The following is a 20,708-nucleotide window of genomic DNA, read 5'->3' as shown; positions in this document are numbered from 1 at the left end:
TTCATCTTTCACATTGTCTGTCAACTACATATCCTTTCTCTCTAGCAAAGGATAGACTGTGAGTCCAACTCAAAATTCTTTGAAGAAAGATGAACAGAATGACAGACTAAATGGTTTAGTAAACATGTAAGGCCCTAATACTGAGGGGTTGGTCATTTAAGATAAATTATTTGGGGAATAGAGGATGAGACAAGTGTTGTTTGGTGGTACAAGCAAATTTCCAACCATTCTTATGAAGTGGCATCTATGGTATGCCAAATAACTGCTAACAGTAAATTACTATAACCATAAGACTTAGAAAGTAATAATCTAGAATTTGATTTGCTAGAACTCATAGCCAGTATATGAGAGCAAAGCCAAATAAACAGTTTGATAGATATCAATTTCATAAAGAGTGGTAGAAAGTCATAGAACTTGAAAAGGAAATATATCCCATAGGAGGGCTTAATTTGCCTTTTGAAATCATACTTATTGTTGGTAGTAAAAGAAAAAGTTCACCTGGTAGCCACCAATAAAATTAACTGTATATAGCAAATACACAGAAGAGGTTTAAAGAATTAAGTGGGTAAGTTGGCTTCTTATCTAGAAATTAAATTAAGTACCCAGAAGTTAGAAAAAAAAAAAAAAGACAGAACACATATACCTTTTTACTTGGGAAAAGAAATTAAATCCCAGAATTTATGAGTATATAGCAAATTACAGAATAATTTGACTCAAACATTTGAGTACTTTCAATATCTGAAGCAACAACTTTATAGAGATAAAAATATCTTCCCTAGGATTTCCAAAATTCCTGAATACAAACCATTTGAAATCAGTAAAGTAGAAATATTACATTTCCCCACTGAACAGTTTTTAATGATAAATACAAAACAAAGAACTAAATACAAAATCTATCAATACTGTATATTTAAATTCTCAAACTGTCACTTTTAATTATCCGTGGAATTGAGGAAGCTAATTTGATTTTGATTAATGTTCTCTCTGCAGCTACTTTTTTAAAAAAATTTAAGGCTTTTATTTTCCTTTTTAAAAAGAAAAAAAAAAAAACAAAAAACAACCAAAGTGTCCTAAGTCCTTTAAACCGATCTTCTAGTACAATGTGTGATGAAAGAAAACTCAACTGGTATATCAGGGTCAAATTGAACTTTCCTATACATCTCGCTCTTCCCCCAGAACATATATTAGGCAAGGGGAAGAAAATTAAGGCAACTAACTTGTACAGTTTATAGTTTAGATTATACTTGCTAAAATCTTCTAAAACCAACATTTAAGCTTAAATTATGTACTCAGTGACTCTATTTCAAATTAATTTTTTGTATTTTGTTATGCATCAAAATACAAAAATCACAAGTCCTAAACAAATTTCTACAGTTTGATGGAGAATATGGTTAAGTAATTAATAAACAGTATCCTAAACTACCTTACTTCTATGCTTTTTTTTCACATCAGGTATTTCAAACGTTTGTTTTATATCATTTAACTTCTTAAAGCTCCTGAGTTCTGATTAAAATGCAGTGTTATAGAATGCACATATATGACAGAAAAATGTCCTAAACAAGAATTTGTTTTAGACTTCACTCTCTTATTCACTGCTGAGATGTGGAGAGCCCCATAGTTTTTCATCATTGGTCTTTTCTTCCCCCTTTAGATGTTCTTTCTCTGTAACTATTCAGCCACATGATATTAATTATCTATCAATCTATATAATTTTGAGCTTTCATCTTTCTCCTAAGCTCCAGATCTGCACTATTCAATGTAGTGGCTACCAGTCATTGTGGCTATTGAATTCCCAAACTATTATAAAGCAATGACAGCATCACTGGAATGGATGGGTAATCTTTCAAATGGACTATTTTAAAAACATTCTTTTGAGTACATTAATTATTGTACATTTATTAAAAATCATTAAATCATAATTACACCTCAGATCTTACTTCAATTTATATAAATCTGAGGAACTTAAGTCTAGAGGCTTACCATTTTTACTATATCAGAATACGCTGATTCAACAATTACACCACGATTAGTTGAAACATACTCAACCAGTTCATTCAATGTTGCTCTTTTAATTTCTTTGCTCTTCAAGTCTGAAACAGAGTCCATGAAATCAAACAGTATGCAACACTGCTGCAACTTCTGACAGAAAAGCTCTTGTTGTTCATTTGATGTGGCATCTATGAATAAAAATAAAAAGACACTTAGAAATGATCTACCCAGAAGTTACCTTCATACGTTTAGTAATTTTGTAGAAGCTATTCACATACATAAAGTAAATTTCTCTCAAAAATCTAGTGAGAAATTTACCCATCTAATTCCATTATTCCATTATTTACCCCAGAAATGAATTTCTACCTCCCTCCTCTCTCACTACCCATAATCAGTCATTAAATGTTACTGATTCTGTTTCTTTAACTTTATCTGGAATCTATCCTTTTCTTGTCATTCCCTCCGCCACTTTAACGACCCTCACATTCATCATTTAGACTACAGCAATGACATCCTAACCGCTCCTCCTGCCTGAGGAGGATTCCTGATTTATCCTCTGAACTACTTCAAAAGTTAAAAATTTTGCTAAAATGAGAATCATTCTGAACATACTCAATACTTTCCAATGATCCTCCAAAAATTACAGAATGAAATTCAAACTCCTTAGTATTGTACAAAATGCAGCTGCCTACTGCCAAGAGTCATCTCTCAACACTATCTAGCATGCACCTTCACTTTGGTTAAACCATACTCCCTGCAATTTCCTGAAGATTTAACAGTTTCCTCTGCCTGGAATGCCCTTTTCCCACATTTCCACCTTGGGAACTCTCCCCATTTATTGAGTTTCAGCACAAGCTATTCCACTCTCAAAAGCTTTCTCTATGTCACTGAAGCTAAATTGGTTGGTTAAGCCACAGGCGCACACACTGCATATAATCTTACCAGTCATACATTCACTATCCCTGTTCATCCCACAGCGACCATCAGTCATTCTAAGTAGAAGCTGCTCCTTCCCTGAGAAGTTAGTTGTATCTTTTAAAAAATTTTTATTTTATTATTATTTTTTTTGCAGGGGGGGGCATACTTAGTTCTCCAACCAGGGACTGAACCTGTGCCCCCTGCACTGGGAGCGCAGTCTTAATCACTGGACGGACAGGGAAGTCCTGAGAAGTTAGCTGTATCTGAAATGGCCTTTTTTCTTAAATTCTCTTGGGGTTTTCTCCCATAAAGTTAAAAAAGTATCTACTTAAGCCTGGTATTTAGTTTATTTCAGTTACTAAATAGATGTCTGCTTAATACAAATAGTTGGCTTGAAAAACTAGAAGATGGACAGCTCTCCTTTTTGTAAGCTTCTTAATCAGGCTAATCTTATTAGACTGGATATGTACTATACATTAGAGAAGGGGATGAGAATTTGAGCTGTAAGAACCCCTCCTTCTCAACCCACACTGTACGAGAAATCCCCATAGTTCTCTCCATTACTCAGTAATATCTTTATATAAAAATGTATCTATATCCTTATTATACAGCTTTATACTATATCTTTAATATAATACATATCTTTATATAAGTTAAATTCCATTATAATGACCGTTTGGGGAAATAAGTGCCATACCTTTAGAAGGTAACTCAATTTAGGACAGTTTTAAAACACTTTCAAGCTTTTTTTCCTATGCTAAAAAAATACAAACTCATACAATATCCCAGTTCAATTAGTGATCACCTTATACAGCCTCCACCTCCTTCCTCCTCTAAACCACCTTCTCGATGTGAAATCACTCCTCTCTCTGTTCTCCGAAGGCCATGTCTTTATTCAGACTCTTCCCTACCTGAAACACCTTACCAGATTCCTCCCCTTTGTTTCCAAATCCTACTCACCCTTTAAGAATAAACTTAAATCTCACATTCTCCACCAAATTTCCCTTAGGTAGATTAAGATACAGTGATCCCTCCCTTCTCTGGACACCTATAACAATCACAATCTCAATCACTTGAGTATGCATTAACTTTGGGCCTGTATTTAATGAATATTTCTTTTAGCACTCATTAAAAGAGTTTAGGTTCCTCAAGGGCAAGGATCACTCACTGGGCAGGCTTTCCTTTTATCTCTTTTACTTCTAGCATAGGGTATACAAGGAGCCAACAAAAATGTGTATTTGATGCTTGAAAAATCTCTAAATTTGAAGAATAAAGACTAAGCACTGAATTAAAATAGGATATAGAATAAGGAAAAGGTGCTGGATATCAAAAGTGGCATAAATACTGGATTATTACATCATGTCTATGCTTAAGAATTTATAACAATGACCATTTTTATCAATACCCCACCTTGATGGTAGATTTAAACGGATTAAATGAGATAATGATCATGAAGGTGAGTGCATTTATTTTAAAGCAGAATACAAATGGAAGGCATTTTTCTCTTACACCACAGGCTAGTAGCCTATAGCTAACATGTTAGAAGACACAGAATGATTTTCAAGACTGGCAAGTAATAGATTCAGGAACATGTTACATACAAAAAGAAAGTTTCTTTTTCTGGGCACCTAACTCTTAAGTCTCCTCTGGGAAGAAATTAATGTTTTTCATAGCTTCTCCACTGAGTAATCTGCTACTTAGCTTAAAGATATCTTTGAAGTTTCTTTCTCCTCCAGAATTGTACTGCATTACCTAATATCTGGACGGGACAGGTCACATCTGGATTTTCCCAACATTAGAAATATTTAGAAAGCAGTTAACATTTCAACTCCTTTGGCTCTGAGTTAAAATAGAAACATCCAATCCTCCATTATTTTTAGGTATTAAGTAACAGAAAAATCTTTCCCTACCTAACCCCTCCTGTAAGTACATGTTCTATTGAGCAGTCTGCTGTGCTACATAATAAAACATAATGCTGCTAACATTCGTGCTTCCTTCATGCCAAATGCAATTCTAAGTGTTTCCTATGTCTATTTATTTAACTTTCAAAACAGTCCTTTGAGGTTAGTTTTGAAAGTTAGAGATGATTTCCTGTCTTCAAGAGCTTAGAAGCAGGTTGGGAAGGCAAGACACAATACATTAAAAAATAATGCTATTATTTACAATAGCCAGGATATGGAAGCAACCTAAATGTCCACTGACAGATGAATGGATAAAGAAGATGCGGCACATATATACAATGGAATATTACTCAGCAATAAAAAGGAATGAAATTGAGTTATCTGTAGTGAGGTGGATGGACCTAGAGTCTGTCATACAGAGTGAAATAAGTCAGAAAGAGACAAACAAATACTGTATGCTAACACATACATATGGAATCTAAAAAAATGGTATTGATGAACTCAGTGGTAGAGGAAGAATAAAGACACAGAGGTAGAGAACAGTCTTGAGGACATGGGGAGGTGGGGAAGGAGAAGCTGGAACAGAGTGAAAGAGTAGTATTGACATTTATATACTACCAAATGTAAAACATATAGCTAGTGGGAAGCAACTGCCTAACACAGGGAGATCAACTCCATGACTGCTGATGACCTAGAGGGCTGGGACAGGGAGGTGAGAGGGAGGCTCAAGAGGGAGGGGACATGGGGATATATGTATAAATACAGCTGATATGCTTTGTTGTACAGGGGAAACTGGCACAAAGTGTAAACCTATTATACTCCAATAAAAATCGAAAAAAAATTAATGCTATCAGGCAACAAACAAATGTAAAGGGTATTGCTGTTTACCATACATATATACACAATCTATTTTCTATATAACTTGGGGTCAAAAAGAATTTGGGAGCACTTACAAGATTAAATATAAACAATTAGAAATAAAATCAAGGGCTTCCTAGGTAGTGCAGTGGTTGAGAATCCGCCTGCCAATGCAGGGAACATGGGTTCGATCCCTGCTCCAGGAAGATCCTACATGCCACAGAGCAACTAAGCCCGTGCGTCACAACTATTGAGCCTGCACTTTAGAGCCCGTAAGCCACAACTATTGAGCCCATGTGCCACAACTACTGAAGCACATGTGCCTAGAGCCCATGCTCTGCAACAAGAGAAGCCACGGCAACAAGGAGCCTGCCTGCCACAACGAAGAGTAGCCCCCGCTCGCCACAACTAGAGAAAGCCCGTGTGTAGCAACAAAGACCCAACACAGCAAATAAATAAATAAAATAAAATAAAGATTAATTAAAAGCAGGAAAGCTATATATATTACAAGGTATTTGACTGCTATATTTAAGCACTTTGTGTTGAGTTTCTTGGCAGCTAAATTAAAACAGTGGTGGAAGTTGATCAGATTGTAAAAGGTTAAGTGAGAGAAGATAGGTTGCTCCTGTCATCTACCGTTAGTTGGCTTACGTCTAGGTTCAAGACATGCAACCTTTTTATACAGGTGAAAAAAATTTTTTTTAATATTTATTTATTTACTTGGCTGTGTCGGGTTTTAGTTGTGGCACACAGGATCTTCACCGCCGTGTGTGGGATCTTCGTTGCGTCATGCAGAATCTTTTAGTTGCAGCATGCAGGATCTAGTTCCCTGACCAGGAGTCCAACCTGGGGCCCCTGCATTGGGAGCATAAAGTCTTAACAACTGAACCACCAGGGAAGTCCCCAAAACATTTTTATAATGGTTATCCTAGTAAGAAAAGATGAGATCGTTTTCATCATTCACAAAATTATAAAATATCTTGCACTTGTAGATGTTTAATATATCCCAACTCTTAGGCAACTTTGTGAAATGTAAATTTTCAGGATTTTCTCATAAGAAAAAGAGATAAAAAGCAAAAAATATATTTCAATAAGTTGAAAAAAGATCAGAGTATACTCTGGCTATATCTCATAAATATGAATAACAAATAATTTGTGAGGAAAAGAATGTATAACAATTCTGTTCACTAAATGTAGAAAGCACCGACAGTATCTACACTGACCACTTTATACTTCAGCTTCCCCATTACAAGCATGCTTGCAAATGAAGTCTGTCATACTCACTGGTGTTTTAGTATGGCAATGCCTTACTTTTAGGCGGTAAGGTCATATATTGTTTTTACTTGGCTATTTTTACTAGGCTAATGTTGATTATCCATTTGCTATTCTCAATGTGGATAATAATGTCCATTCTAATACCTATAGTGATCACTTCCATTCCTGTGATTCTCCGAGCAATATTCACTTATGTTATCCATCAGAATTCCACTTAGAGGTTCAAAAATAAAAATTCCTCTGGAAACACACTAATTCACAAACATACTAAAACCCTATAGTACTACATCATATAGCAACTGGAATGGTAAATGCTGACAATGTAATTGTTTTGCAACGTGCCACAAGTACAACATAGCCATTTGCTCAGTCAATTTGAAATTAATTACAAGAGACCCCAAATTTTTGTTAGAGCAATTTAAACCAGGTCTTCTTGGAAAGATGACATTGTACCAATTTCAAACAAATATTAATTTCTTTCAAAATGTGTATATGAACCATGAGCAAATAAGGGATCAGTATTTAAGATCCTAGTGCCTGCCATTTAAATAAATAAAGCAAATTATTTCTATTTCTATTACTATTAGTATATCTTGACCTCCCTAAGTACTGATCTGGGAGCAATTCAGACCACTATTTATGATCATAGTATAGCATATTCCACAATCTTAAATGTCTTAAGTCTTTATTTTGCTTCAAAGAAACTTAATCACAACTTAAGAACATAATGTAATAGACCTGAATTACTAATATATTTGTATTTATATTCATATTTATATTCATCTCTTCAAAAATAATATCAGAGCTAATGATTTACTAAAAGTGCTCTTCTGGAAAATATTATTCTATTCCCAATATAAAAAGCTCTTCATGTAGATTATTAAAGATATAAGAAAAGCTACACAATCAAGGAATTATCTAAAAAACAGATATGTCCTGCAAAACATATAATTAGTTTAAATTTGACTGGAAGATGAATGTTTTAAAAATTCATCTTAACGGTCTTCTCTTTTATTATTATGACTGAAATTTGATCCCACTAAAAAATTCATACCACTGTTGAGATCCCTGCATGGCCTTATGTAGAGAGAGAATAAGGTAATTTTAGGCAAGTGAGGCATTTCATCTTTGATCAACACAACTGCTAAAACTCACAAAACCCCTACTAGATTTTTCCTACTTATCTCTAAATTCTTAAGTTTTTTCAATACCCAATTTGAAGATGTATCTGGCTCACACTTCAAAAAATACTGCTCTAGAGAACTGCTTTTCAAAATGTGGGTTGCAACCGATTAGTGGGTAGAATAAGATAATTTTAGTGGGTCACAACCAGAATTTAAAAATAAATATAAAAATCAGCATATTGCATGTATTATTTTATGAAACTTTATATGAAAACCAAGTTGTAAAGTCAAATGTTTCTTATTATAGTTTTCAGCCAAGAAAAAATTGAAATCTACTGTCTACAGTATGTAAAGTACTATAAAATCCTACACTACATAGCATGCCCAAGATCACAAAGAATACCTGTAATGAACCTGGGATTCAAATCACCTAGAATGCAAGGAGAACAAGTATAAGATTACTGTCTTTGAAATATCAACTGTTCCTTTAATAGCTATCATAAATCTTTACCCACTTAGACATCACAATGCATACTACTTAAAAATGGCAGATTTATTTATCTCCTTCCCTTTATTCTAAAAGAGTAGAACAGGAAAGAAAAAGAGAGAGGGAGAGAGAGAGAGAAATCCACAATGTCAAAGAGAATAGAAGAATGGTCCCTTAGGCAAGAGACAATCAAATTTATAGAAAATTCAAAGTACATGAAATGGTAAGTGACAAAACCAGAAGAGAGGAAGTCAAATCCTAGAATAAACTGAAAAGGGATTACAGATGAGGTTCCTACAGAACTTTAGATTTAAAAAGCCAGGTAAGAACTGCTCTGGTGGCGCAGTGGTTAAGAATCCACCTGCCAATGCAGGGGACATGGGTTCAATCCCTGGGCCGGCCGGGAAGATCCCACGTGCCACAGAGCAAATAAGACATTATAGCATGTGGGAGATAGCTGACATACTCAAAATGTCCAATTCAAGTGCTGAAAATCAGTTGCACCAGCTTGGTTATGCTAATTGCTTTGATGTTTGGGTTCCACATAAGCTAAGCAAAAAAAAAAAAAACCTTCTTGACCATATTTCTGCCTGCGATTCTCTACTGAAAAATAATGAAAATGTTTTGTTTTTAAAACAAATTTTGACAAATGATGAAAAGTGGATACTATACAATAATGTGGAACAAAAGAGACTGTGGGACAAGCAAAATGAACCACCACGAACCACACCAAAGGCTGGTCTTCATCCAAAGAAGGTGATGTTGTGTATATGGTGGGATTGGAAGGGAGTCCTCTATTATGAGCTCCTTCTGGAAAATGAAATAATTAATTCCAACAAGCAGCGCTCCCAATTAGACCAACTGAAGTAGCACCCGATGAAGAGCACTCAGAATTAGTTAACAGAAAACACATAATCTTCCAAAGAAACATGCAAGACAGCATGTTTCTTTGATGACCAGGCAAAAACTATTACAGCTTGGCTGTGACGTTCTGATTTATGCACTGTATTCATCAGACATAGCACCTTTGGATTTTCATTTATTTCAATCTTTACAAAATTCTCTTAATGGAAAAAATTTCAATCCCCTGGAAGACTATAAAAGGCACCTGGAACAGTCCTTTGCTCAAAAAGATAAAAAGTTTTGGGAAAATGGAATTATGAAGTTGCCTGAAAAATGGCAGAATGTAGTGGGACAAAACAGTGAATACATTGTTCAATAAAGTTCTTGGTGAAAATGAAAAATGTCTCTTTTATTTTTACTTAAAAAACTGAAGGAACTTTTTCGCCAACCCAGCCCCCAACAGAAAGCTGGGGACTGGAATCATGTAAAGGCTCAATCACACATGGGTCTTGCAGTTGATTCTGGCCTTTGGCTGAAGGACTAGTTGAGGCTACTGCCAGAACCCCCACATGTGACCTCTCCATGTGGCCTGAGCTTCCTCATAATATGGTGACTGGGTTCCAGGCTAAGTAATTTAAGAGGTCTAACAAAGGAGAAACATGACATTTATGAAGAAAATTATAAAACTTTTAAGAAATATATCAAAGACATAAATAACAGATATGCATTGTATTCACAGATGAGAAGATTCAATATCTTCCCCAATGATTCCATACAGGGAATACAGTTTGGATTTCAACAGCGTGCTTTGTTGGAACTTGAAGAGTTGTTCTTAAAATTCATCTGGAAAAATAAAGAGCAAATAATAGCCAAGGTGATTTTTAAGATGAAAAAGGGAATGGTCACCTTACCACATATAGTAATTAAAAGTCAGGCTTTCCTGATGGCACAGTGGTTGAGAGTCCACCTGCCAGTGTGGGGGACATAGGTTCAAGCCCTGGTCCAGGAAGATCCCACATGCTGTGGAGCAACTAAGCTTGTGCGCTGCAACTACTGAGCCTGCGCTCTAAAGCCCATGAGCCACAACTACTGAATCCACGTGCCACAACTAATGAAGCCTGAGAGCCTGGAGCCCATGCTCTGCAACAAAAGAAACCACCACACTGAGAAGCCCTCACACTGCAACGAGGAGTAGCTCTCGCTGGCCGCAGCTAGAGAGGGCCTGTGCACAGCAGCAAAGACCCAATGCAGCCAGTAAATAAAAAAAATTTAAATACATAAAATTATTTTTTAAAAAAAGTAAATCGGGGGCTTCCCTGGTGGCACAGTGGTTAAGAATCTGCCTGCTCTGAAGCATGTGAGCCCTGGTCTGGGAAGATCCCACATACTGCGGGGCAACTAAGTCAATGTGCCACAACTAGTGAAGCCCACGCAGCTAGAGCCTGTGCTCCACAACAAGAGAAGCCACCACAATAAGAAGCCCGCACACCACAACAAAGAGTAGCCCCTGCTCACCACAACTAAAGAAAGCCCACACACAGCAATGAAGATCCAATGCAGCCAATAAATAAATAAATTTATATCAAAAATAAATAAATAAATAAAAATAAAAAAGTCAGTAGGGACTTTTAAAACAAATTATGCTAGGACCACTGGTTATTCATAAAAAAAATTAGATTCCCTCCTTCACATCATTTATAAAAATTAATTCCAAGAGAGCTAAAAAACTAAATGTGAATAGGAAAATTATAAAACATTTAGAGTTTTATAACCCACTCAGGATGGTATCCAGAATGCACAAAAAATAGCTATCAATCAGTAAGAAAAAGGCAAATAAATCTATAGAAGGACACATGAAACACAAATGACCAATAAACATACGAAAAGACCCTTAACCACACTGGTAAGGAGAAAAATGTAAATATGTATTATATAAACTATATATATGAATTTATGTATGACATGCCATACATCACTTCATACTCATTGCGTAAGGGTGACAAAAAGTGTGGGTAAGACTTCTGCTTCTGGCAGACTAATCTTCCTATAGTAAACTACTAAAAACAGGACAATATATATGAAATAATTGTTTTCAGATGTTGGAAAACAGGCAGTATGGGACTTTGATCCCTGAGAGAAGGAAAACAGAGTGAGTCCCATAATGTCACCAGCTCTGTTAACACTTTCCAGATGGCAGCATAGGGAGAAGCAATATAGCTTCAAAACAGCCAGCAGCCTCACTGAGCTACGTAGACAGATACTGTAGATCAGGGCTACTGAGGTGGCTAGAATTTGCATGGAAAAGGACTAGAGAGAAGGTAACTATACAGAAAAGGAATTTTCAACTTTTCTGTTTGTACTATAGTAATGATATGACTATTCTCTTTTATTCTATTTATTCAGCAAATCATTTTTGAATGTAAACCAGCCTTGGATTCCTGGCATAAATCCCACATGATCATGATGTATCATCCTATTTATATGTTGCTAAATTCAATTTGCTATACTTCTGTATAAGATTTCTCCATCTATGTTCATAAGGGATATTGGCCTGTAATTATCTTTCCTTATAATGTCCTTGACAGGGTTTTTATTAGGTTTCACTTAAAGAGATATAAGACTTATTCAGACTTTTGTTTCTTCTTATGTCAGTTTGAAAAAACTGTTAAGAGATTTTCCCAATTCCTGTAAGTTTTCAAATTTATTGGCATTATTATATACCTGCAAACTAAGAATTCCTAGATAATAGTAAGGTACTGATTATCACTATAAAAGAAGCTAAAATTTTAGTCCACAGCAAGATGAATTTTTAACAAGACAAAGTTAAGACCTCCACAGACCTGCTCTCCACTGAAGCTGATGAAAATTATTCTTAAAACAACCTTTTAAAAGCCTCTGGAAATGGTCCTAAGGCAAAAAGTAAATGAAGAAACATCTATCCAAGAATATCTATGAAACTTTGGTAAGAAAGCCAGTGTTGGTATATGAACCAAGATAGCCTCTGCCCTCCCTCTTCTCAGCTCCGTAGGCAGAAACTCCTCTCCAGAGAGGTGCAGCCAAGAAGAGAAAGATCCCTCTACCTCCAGCTCCCAGTCAGACAGCTTTCTTCAGATGTGGAGCAGAAGGCTGGTATTTCTCATTCCGCCCACAGCTACCTGTTGCTGAGGTCAATTTCCAGGCCAGTGTAGTTGAGAAGAGGGGCTCCCTTCTTTTTTTTTTTTAATAAATTTATTTATTTATTTACTTTTGGCTGTGTTGGGTCTTTTTTGCTGTGCGTGGGCTTTCTTTAGTTGCGGTGAGAGAGGGCTCTTCTTCACTGTGGTGCAAGGGCTCCTCATTGCCGTGGCTTCTCTTGTTGCAGAGCACGGGCTCTCAGCGAGTGGACTTCAGTAGTTGCAGCACATGGGCTCAATAGTTGCAGCTCACGGGCTCTAAAGCACAGGCTCAATAGTTGTGGCTCATGGGCTTAGTTGCTCCGAGGCATGTGGGATCTTCCTGGAGCAGGGATCAAACCGGTGTCCCCTGCATTGGCAAGTGGATTCTTAACCACTGCGCCACCTAGGAAGCCCAGGGCTCCCTTCTTCTGCCTAACCTCTATTTGTGGGACAGAGACTCTATTTTTGATACAGAACCACTGAGAATACTGGAGCCCCGATTACCTTAGTCCTGGCCTGCAATGCTGTGGTTCCATACCTAAAAGAGGAAAGCCAAGAAGATCTCAGGCTACTGCCCCCTCTGTACCTCACGTCCAGCTCCTAAAGTGGGTTGTTCCTCATAGAGAAGCATGCCATTTTCCCCACCCTCAGCTCCAGAGCCCTGGCTCAGAGATTTTGCCTAGGGGAGGGGGAGTGCAGGGGCCAGGGGCGGGGAAGCCATGTCTCTTCCCAAAGTAACTGACTTCATTTTCAACAGAACATGGAAAAGTTCAAGCTTAAATTCAAGCTTAACCCCTCAAAACAGTGGAGGTCGTGGTAAAAGGTAATGGAGAGATTTGTCGATTCAATGAGCAATGAGGATATAAGACTAAACTCTAGACTGGCTAGTTTGCAGGACAACACCAGGGAAAGGAACAGCTTGGAGGAGCCCCTCAGATATCAAACTATTCCTTTAAAGAAGCCTGAATTTGATTGGATTGCTCTGTAGAACAACCATGGGCATTGTTGAAAACAAGTAAGCAATTAGCTGAAAGTCAGTGGAATTTAAAGTTGGGACTGTGGTCAGGAAAAGACAAAGAGAGCCCTGTCACAACTATACTGTCATCTCAGGGTGACTATGGGCATATCCAAAGCTGCCTCACTGCGGAACATCAGAGGCTTACACTGTGGTGGAGGAAAACTTCACCCAGTCACTAAACAAATAAACAAATAATAACAAGCCCCAAGGGGTGGGACCAGTACCCTGGGTTGCTAGGCTATACTGTCTAAAATGTCCAATTTACAACAAAAAAATTACAAGATATGCAAAGAAACAGGAAAGTATCACACACACACAAACACAAAGGAGGCAACAGAAACTGCCTGTGAGAGCAACTAGATGTTGGATTTAACAGAAAATGACTTCAAAGCAGTTATTATAAATATGTTCAAAGGAATAAAGAAAACCATGATTAAAGAAGTAGAAGTAGAGAAGATGTGACAATGTCAAAACAAATAGAGGATACCAATTAAGACACAGAATTTACAGAGAGAGAAAGAGAAACAAATGGAAATTCTGTATTGAAAAGTATAACAACAAAATGGAGGGACTTCCCTGTGGTCCAGTGGTTAAGAATCCACCTTCCAATGCAGGGGATGCGGGTTTGATTCCTGGCCTGAGAACTAAGATCACACATGCAACAGGGCAACTAAGCCTGCAAGCCACAACTAGAGAGCCTGCACACTGCAACTACTGAGCACTCTAGCCCACATGCCACAACTAGAGAAGCCTGTGCACCACAAACGCACTGCAACCAATAACAGAATATATATTCTCAAATGCACATGAAACATTCTCCAGGACCAACCATATGCTAGGTCATAAAACAAACCTCAAAACATCTAGAAACATAGAAATAATATAAAGTATGTTCTCTGGCCACAATGGAATAAAATTATAACTCAATAAAACAGAAAACATTTGGGAAATTCACAAATAAGAGGAAATTAAACAACATGCTACTAAATAACTAGTGGATCAAAGAAGAAATCAAAAGGAAATCATAAAATACTTTGAGACAAGTGAAAATGAAGACACAAAACATATGGGATGTAGCTTAGGCAATATTTAGAGGGACAATTATGGCTGAAAATGCCTATATAAGAAAGAATAAAGAACTCAAATCAATAACCTAACCCTTGCAATTGCAACTGAACAAGAATATCCAAAACAATCTTGAAAACCAATCCTTTGAGGTTAATTCTTAAAGTTAGAGATGATTTCCTGCCTTCAAGAGATTAGAGGCAGGTTGGGAAGGCAAGATACAAAACACAAAAAGAATAAAGTAGAAAGGCTCATGTCCCAATTTCAAAACACACTACAAAGCAACAGTAATCAATACAGTGTGGTACTGATTAAGATAGACAGATAGATAGATAGATAGATAGATAGATAGACAGACAGATAGATAAAGGAAACAGAATTAAGAGTTGAGAAATAAAATCATATGCCAACTGATTTTAAACAAAGGAACCAAGACCATTCAATGGGAAAAGCATAGTCTTTTCAACAACTAGTGCTAGGACACACACAAAAGAGTGAATTTGAATCTTTACATCACATTCCATATACAAATTAACTCAAAATGGGTCAAAGACCTAAATGTGAGAAAAACTATAACCACTAAATTCTTAAAAGAAAACATAGGATAAATCTTCATAACTTTGGATTTAGAAAGGATTCTTAGATATGATACCAAAAGCATGAGCAGTAAGAAAAAAAAAGATAACTTGGACTTTTAATCAAAATTAAAAACATTTGTGCTTCTAAAGACACCAGCAAGAAAGTGAAAAGACAATGGGACTTATATCAGGAATATATAAAGAATTCTTACAACTCAATGATTAAAAAGACATACAACTCAATTAAAAATTGGGCAAAGGATCTGAAGAGCCATTTTTCCAAGGAAGATATACCAAATGGCCAATAAGCACATTAAAAGATGCCTGACATCAATAATCATGAGAGAAATGCAAATCATAACCACAGAGATATCACTTCATATCTAATAGGATGATTATAATTGAAAAGTCAGAATAACAGTGCTGGTAATGATGTGAAAGATAGGAACCCTCATACACTGCCGGTGGGAATGTAAAATGGTGGGGCCACAGCAGAAAACAGTGTGGCAATTTATGAAGTGATTAAACACAGAATTATACCATATCATCAATTCCACTCCTAGGTGTAGGTATACCCTAGAGAAATGAAAACATGTCTACCCAAAAACTTGTACACCAATGTTTACAACAGTATTATTCATAATAACCAAAAGGAGGAAAAACCACAAATGTTCATCCACTGATGAATGGACAAATAAAATGTGGGGTAAAGCCATTCTATGTAGTATTAATTGGTCATAAAAGGAATGCAGTAATGATATGTGCTACAACATGGACAAACTGAAAACATTATGCTAAGTGGAAGAGGCCAGTCACAAAAGACCACATATTATATGCTTCCATTAATGTAAAATGTCTAGAATACGGAAATCTATAGAAACAGAACGTAGATTAGTGATTGCTTAGGGCGGTGGTGGGAGGGATGAAAAGACAGCAGGGGTAATAGTTAAAAGAGTATGGCAGGGCTTCCCTCTTGGCGCAGTGGTTGAGAATCCGCCTGCCAATGCAGGGGACACGGGTTTGAGTCCTGGTCCAGGAAGATCCCATATGCCATGGAGCAACTAAGCCTGCGCACCACAACTACTGAAGCCCCCGCACCTAGAGCCTGTGCTCCGCAACAAAAGAAGCCACTGCAATGAGAGGCCTGTGCACCACAATGAAAAGGAGCCCCCACTCGCTGCAACTAGAGAAAGCCGGCACACAGCAACAAAGACCCAATGCAGCCAAAAATTAAAGAAATAAATATTTTTAATAATAATAATAATAATAATAATAATAATAATAATAATAATGTGTTGGAGAAGGTGTGGAGAAAAGGGGACCCTCTTACACTACTGGTGAGAAAGTCAATTGGTGCAGCCAGTATGGGAAACAGTTTGGAGGTTCCTCAAAAAACTAGAGTTGCCATATGATCCAGCAATCCCACTCCTGGGCATATACCCAGACAAAACTATAATTCAAAAAGATACATGCACCCCTTTGTTCACAGCAGCACTATTTACAATAGCTAAGACATGGAAACAACCTAAATCTCCATCAACAAATGAATGGATAAAGATGTGCTATACACACACACACACACACACACACACACACACACACACAGAGGAATATTACTCAGCCATAAAACAGAACAAAATAGGGACCTCCCTGCCAATGCAGGGGACACGGGTTCGATCCCTGGTCGGGGAAGATCCCACATACTGCGGGGCAACTAAGTCAATGTGCCATAACTACTGAAGCCTGCACAGCTAGAGCTTGTGCTCCACAAGAGAAGCCACCACACTGAGAAGCTCGTGTACTGCAATGAAGAGTAGCCCCACACCCCACTCACCACAACTAGAGAAAATCCACGCACAGCAGCAAAGACCCAACGCAGGCAAAAAAAAAAAAAAAGAAAGAAAGAAAAAAAGGAAAAAAAGAATGAAATACTGCCATTTGCAGCAACATGGACAGACTTAGAGATGATCATACTAAGTGAAGTACAGCAGAAAGAGAAAGACAAATACCCTATATCACTTATATGATGGAATCTAAAATACGACACAAATGAACCACATATCTACAAAACAGAAACAGATCCACAGACATACCGAACAGACTTGTAGTTGCCAAGGGGCAGGGGGAGTGGGGGAGGGAAGGATTGGGAGTTTGCAGTTAGCAGGTGCAAACTTATGAATACGATGGATAAACAACAAGGCCCCATTGTATAGCATAGGGAACCATATTCAATACCCTATGACAAACTGTAATGGAAAAGAATATGAGAAAGAATATACATACGTGTAAATAAATCACTTTGCTGTACAGCAGAAATTAACACAGTGTAAATCAACTATACTTCAATAAATTTTTTTTACAAAGATAATAATAGTTTATTAACATGGCTATGTAGGGTTGGTTTTAAGCACAGTTCACTGAATAAAAAAATATTAAATTCAGTTCAGTAAGATAATTTGGAGTTTTCCCTCATAATGTAGTTTTACTCGTACTGTCTCAAATGAATCTTACCAGAAAATCTAGTCTATATTTGTTTCTCTCAAGACCTCAAATACCAAGAACACTAAAATTTTAAAATATTCATTATCATAAAGCCTTCCGTTTCTTGTCCATTTTCATAAAAGTCATTGTGATAAACTAAACTTCTTAGGGATAACCAAATTATTTCAAATTGTTCATTGTTAATTCTCTATTTTACATCTAAGAATAGTTTGAAATACTAGGTATCATAATTTGTAACAGAAATAACAGTTTTGTAGGTATAATTTTCCTTAAAGAAAAAAGGTAACATATTCCCAGTTACTGTTGCTCACATATTTGAAATCTAAAGTAGGCTCTCATATAAGATTCACACTACAAATTATAGAACAAGCACTGTATCATAGCAACCCAGCAATACCACTACAGTGACACGCTGAGGATGCAATCCAAGATTCTAATTTAAGAAACTGGCACAGAATATAGGACATGTAGCTTTTTTTGGCAATACCCCTAGAACATTAATAACTAAGAGTCTAAAATCAGCTTTTATTTGAAACTTTAGAGGATCAAATTATTATAAAGTTAACAATGGAAACATTTATTAACAAATGATTCACAGCATTGTAACTAAATATGAGTTAGTTAAGGGCCTATGATTTCATTATAATTGAAAATGGTGGGAAAAACTGTAGATATCACATTTTAGGAATTTGAATACATGCGCCTCACCAGTTTGATAATGCATTCTAATATACTAATGTATACCATTTTAAGAAAACCCCTAGAATACTATCTAAAACTTTAAAGAGCATAAAATTTATATGCTCTACTCAATTACCATTCAAATGTAAATATATCCACAACTACTACACGACAAAAGGGTTAAACTGTTCAATTTTTATTCAAAAAAATTAACTACATTATCTTTTATAATCAAAAACCACTTTAAAGCAGAAAAGAACAAGAAATGAAGAACTAGTGGGGCATGTTATATGGATTTCTTGGAATGTAGAACCTTGAGAAGCAGAATACTGAAAAACAGTCTCCTAGGAGAATAAATGGAATATTTGTGTCATCTGCTTAATTCAATTTGAATATAAAACCTACTATTCATTAAATAAAGGTTTTTAGAAGCACCTTTGTTTCATCTGGGGCCTTTGGGGAACACGAAGTATTAAACCGATCTTTATAGATGGTTTCCATTGCTGTGATGAGGTTCCATCTTGCAGCTAACTCTACCTGCACCTCCTAAGAAACACCTGCTACTGTGTTAAGGAAAAGGATTACCTACTTTAACAAGGTTGTTCAAGTCTCTAGAGCAGGGCCTAAGGTCCATAAAACACCCTACCCACTTCCCTCCTCTATCTGACCAGAGATTGGCTTCAGGGTGGTGGTGGTGTTGCAAATCTAAGGACCCTGAAATTATATACAAAATGTTGTATATGATATTTTCTGAGAAGACAACAGATTCCTTTAATCAGGTTTTCTAAGAGATGCATGTATAATCGCCCTAAAATTAAATACCAGTACTCTCAGAAATTATTTCCTCTCCTTTTAACATAAGGAATTTTCATAATCAAGGTTTAAAATGATTTGATTCAGTATGTCCAAAAATAAAAAGTTGATTTAGAAACAATTTTAAATCGATTTTAATTTGTTTCTTTCAGAAATATGCTATTTATAATATTCTACTAAAGTAAAAGTAATAGGTTATAGAACAGCATACAATATATGCTCTCACTCATGGGAAAATATAGGAAGATGTTCGAAATTTTAGAAGTTTCCTCTGGCTGGGGATTTTTACTTTCTATTGACTTGTTTTTAACAGTGAGCCTACAAATTTTTACAAAAATAATAAAGCAATAAAGAAATAGAGTAAGAATATGACATTTCTCACTGCAAAGTCTTTAAATGAGTTTATTTTAGAAAACCATGAAAACTGAGAATCACTCATGACTCACAGCAAGTACTGTATCCTAAAATAGTCATTCCTATTCCACAGGAGAAACTACTTTTCTAGATCTTGGGAAAAAGAAAAGAAAAGAAAAAGTTCTCAAAATATCAAAATATGTTATATGTAAGCTTATCCAGGTGGTCCAAATAAAAAACAGAATTACCAAAATATATGAAATACCAAAATAAGTGCCTGGGCATCTAGGTAAAAGCTGGGTTATTTTTACCTCTCCTACATGAATGACAGAAATTTCCTATAAAGTGAACACAAATGTGAAAATTAAATGCACCTTAAAAACAATTCATTGTTACATTTGCTACTTTATTCCTACTTTGGATTCAAATTTAGTCTGGAAGCAAAATGTATGTAGGAAACTATTTAAGAGATGACATATTGTCTAATTTCAGTTTTTCTGGGGTTTTAGCAGGAGAATAAAATCAGTAAAGTGATAGATTAAATGGCCCAACTGACTTTTATATCCAAGTCTCAGTCATCTTGTCCCAATTTATTTTCCTCCCTTGATTTATGATCAAAAAGACAGTGCTATGTTAATGTGATCACAGTTAAAAAAAATTTTTTTTCAAAAACTCTGCGTATATAGCTTGTGTAGAGGGGAATAGAGAGGCAAAAATAAGTAGACAGAATCTAATCAGTTCTTGATATTCTATAATAATTCTGTAATTCGTCAAAGCTGCTAATTACAGATCATTATAACTTTAACTGAGTAGAGACTCCAAATTATAAATCTAGCTCTGACACAAATGTGCTAAGTGATTAAAAGTTCACTTCATCTTATTTCTCAGTACTCATTCATAAAACAAATATTCTCCAATTTCTTCTTCAGAAAAATTTACATTACTTAAAAAAGGGAAGAACTGTGCTAAAAGGGAAACCGGCAAAGATCAAGGAAGCATTTTTATACCAGAAGAATTTAAGAAATAAAGATCCTCTGCTTTAAAGGGTCTTAGAAAAACCTATGTTCAGTACTGGCCTACCCGCCCAGGACCTAAAAGAAATCAGTATCTCTCTTGTAAGGCTCTCAACTACAAATATTTCTCCTTT

At 36.1% G+C, this 20,708-nt stretch overlaps 1 protein-coding gene across 2 annotated transcripts in view; it reads right to left on the bottom strand.

The window, feature by feature from the left end:
• Positions 1-20,708, bottom strand: part of PPP2R5A (protein phosphatase 2 regulatory subunit B'alpha) — a 65,560-nt gene that overhangs the window by 33,782 nt on the left and 11,070 nt on the right. Inside the window, exons 2-3 of one of the 2 annotated variants that reach the window (XM_057725749.1) lie at positions 6,387-6,521; positions 1,981-2,177 (exon numbers count right to left, since the gene is read on the bottom strand). In XM_057725749.1, the coding sequence (XP_057581732.1) occupies positions 1,981-2,106 (126 nt within the window). In that variant the 5' untranslated portion in view covers positions 2,107-2,177; positions 6,387-6,521. The remainder of the gene's footprint in view (positions 1-1,980; positions 2,178-6,386; positions 6,522-20,708) is intronic. The other variant, XM_057725747.1, reaches the window with a different exon arrangement.

This window comes from Hippopotamus amphibius, chromosome 3, assembly GCF_030028045.1.
Source record: "Hippopotamus amphibius kiboko isolate mHipAmp2 chromosome 3, mHipAmp2.hap2, whole genome shotgun sequence".
Classification (NCBI taxonomy): Eukaryota; Metazoa; Chordata; class Mammalia; order Artiodactyla; family Hippopotamidae; genus Hippopotamus; species Hippopotamus amphibius.
The sequence above is the reverse complement of the archived record's forward strand: the minus strand, read 5'-3'. Positions and strand labels throughout refer to the sequence as shown.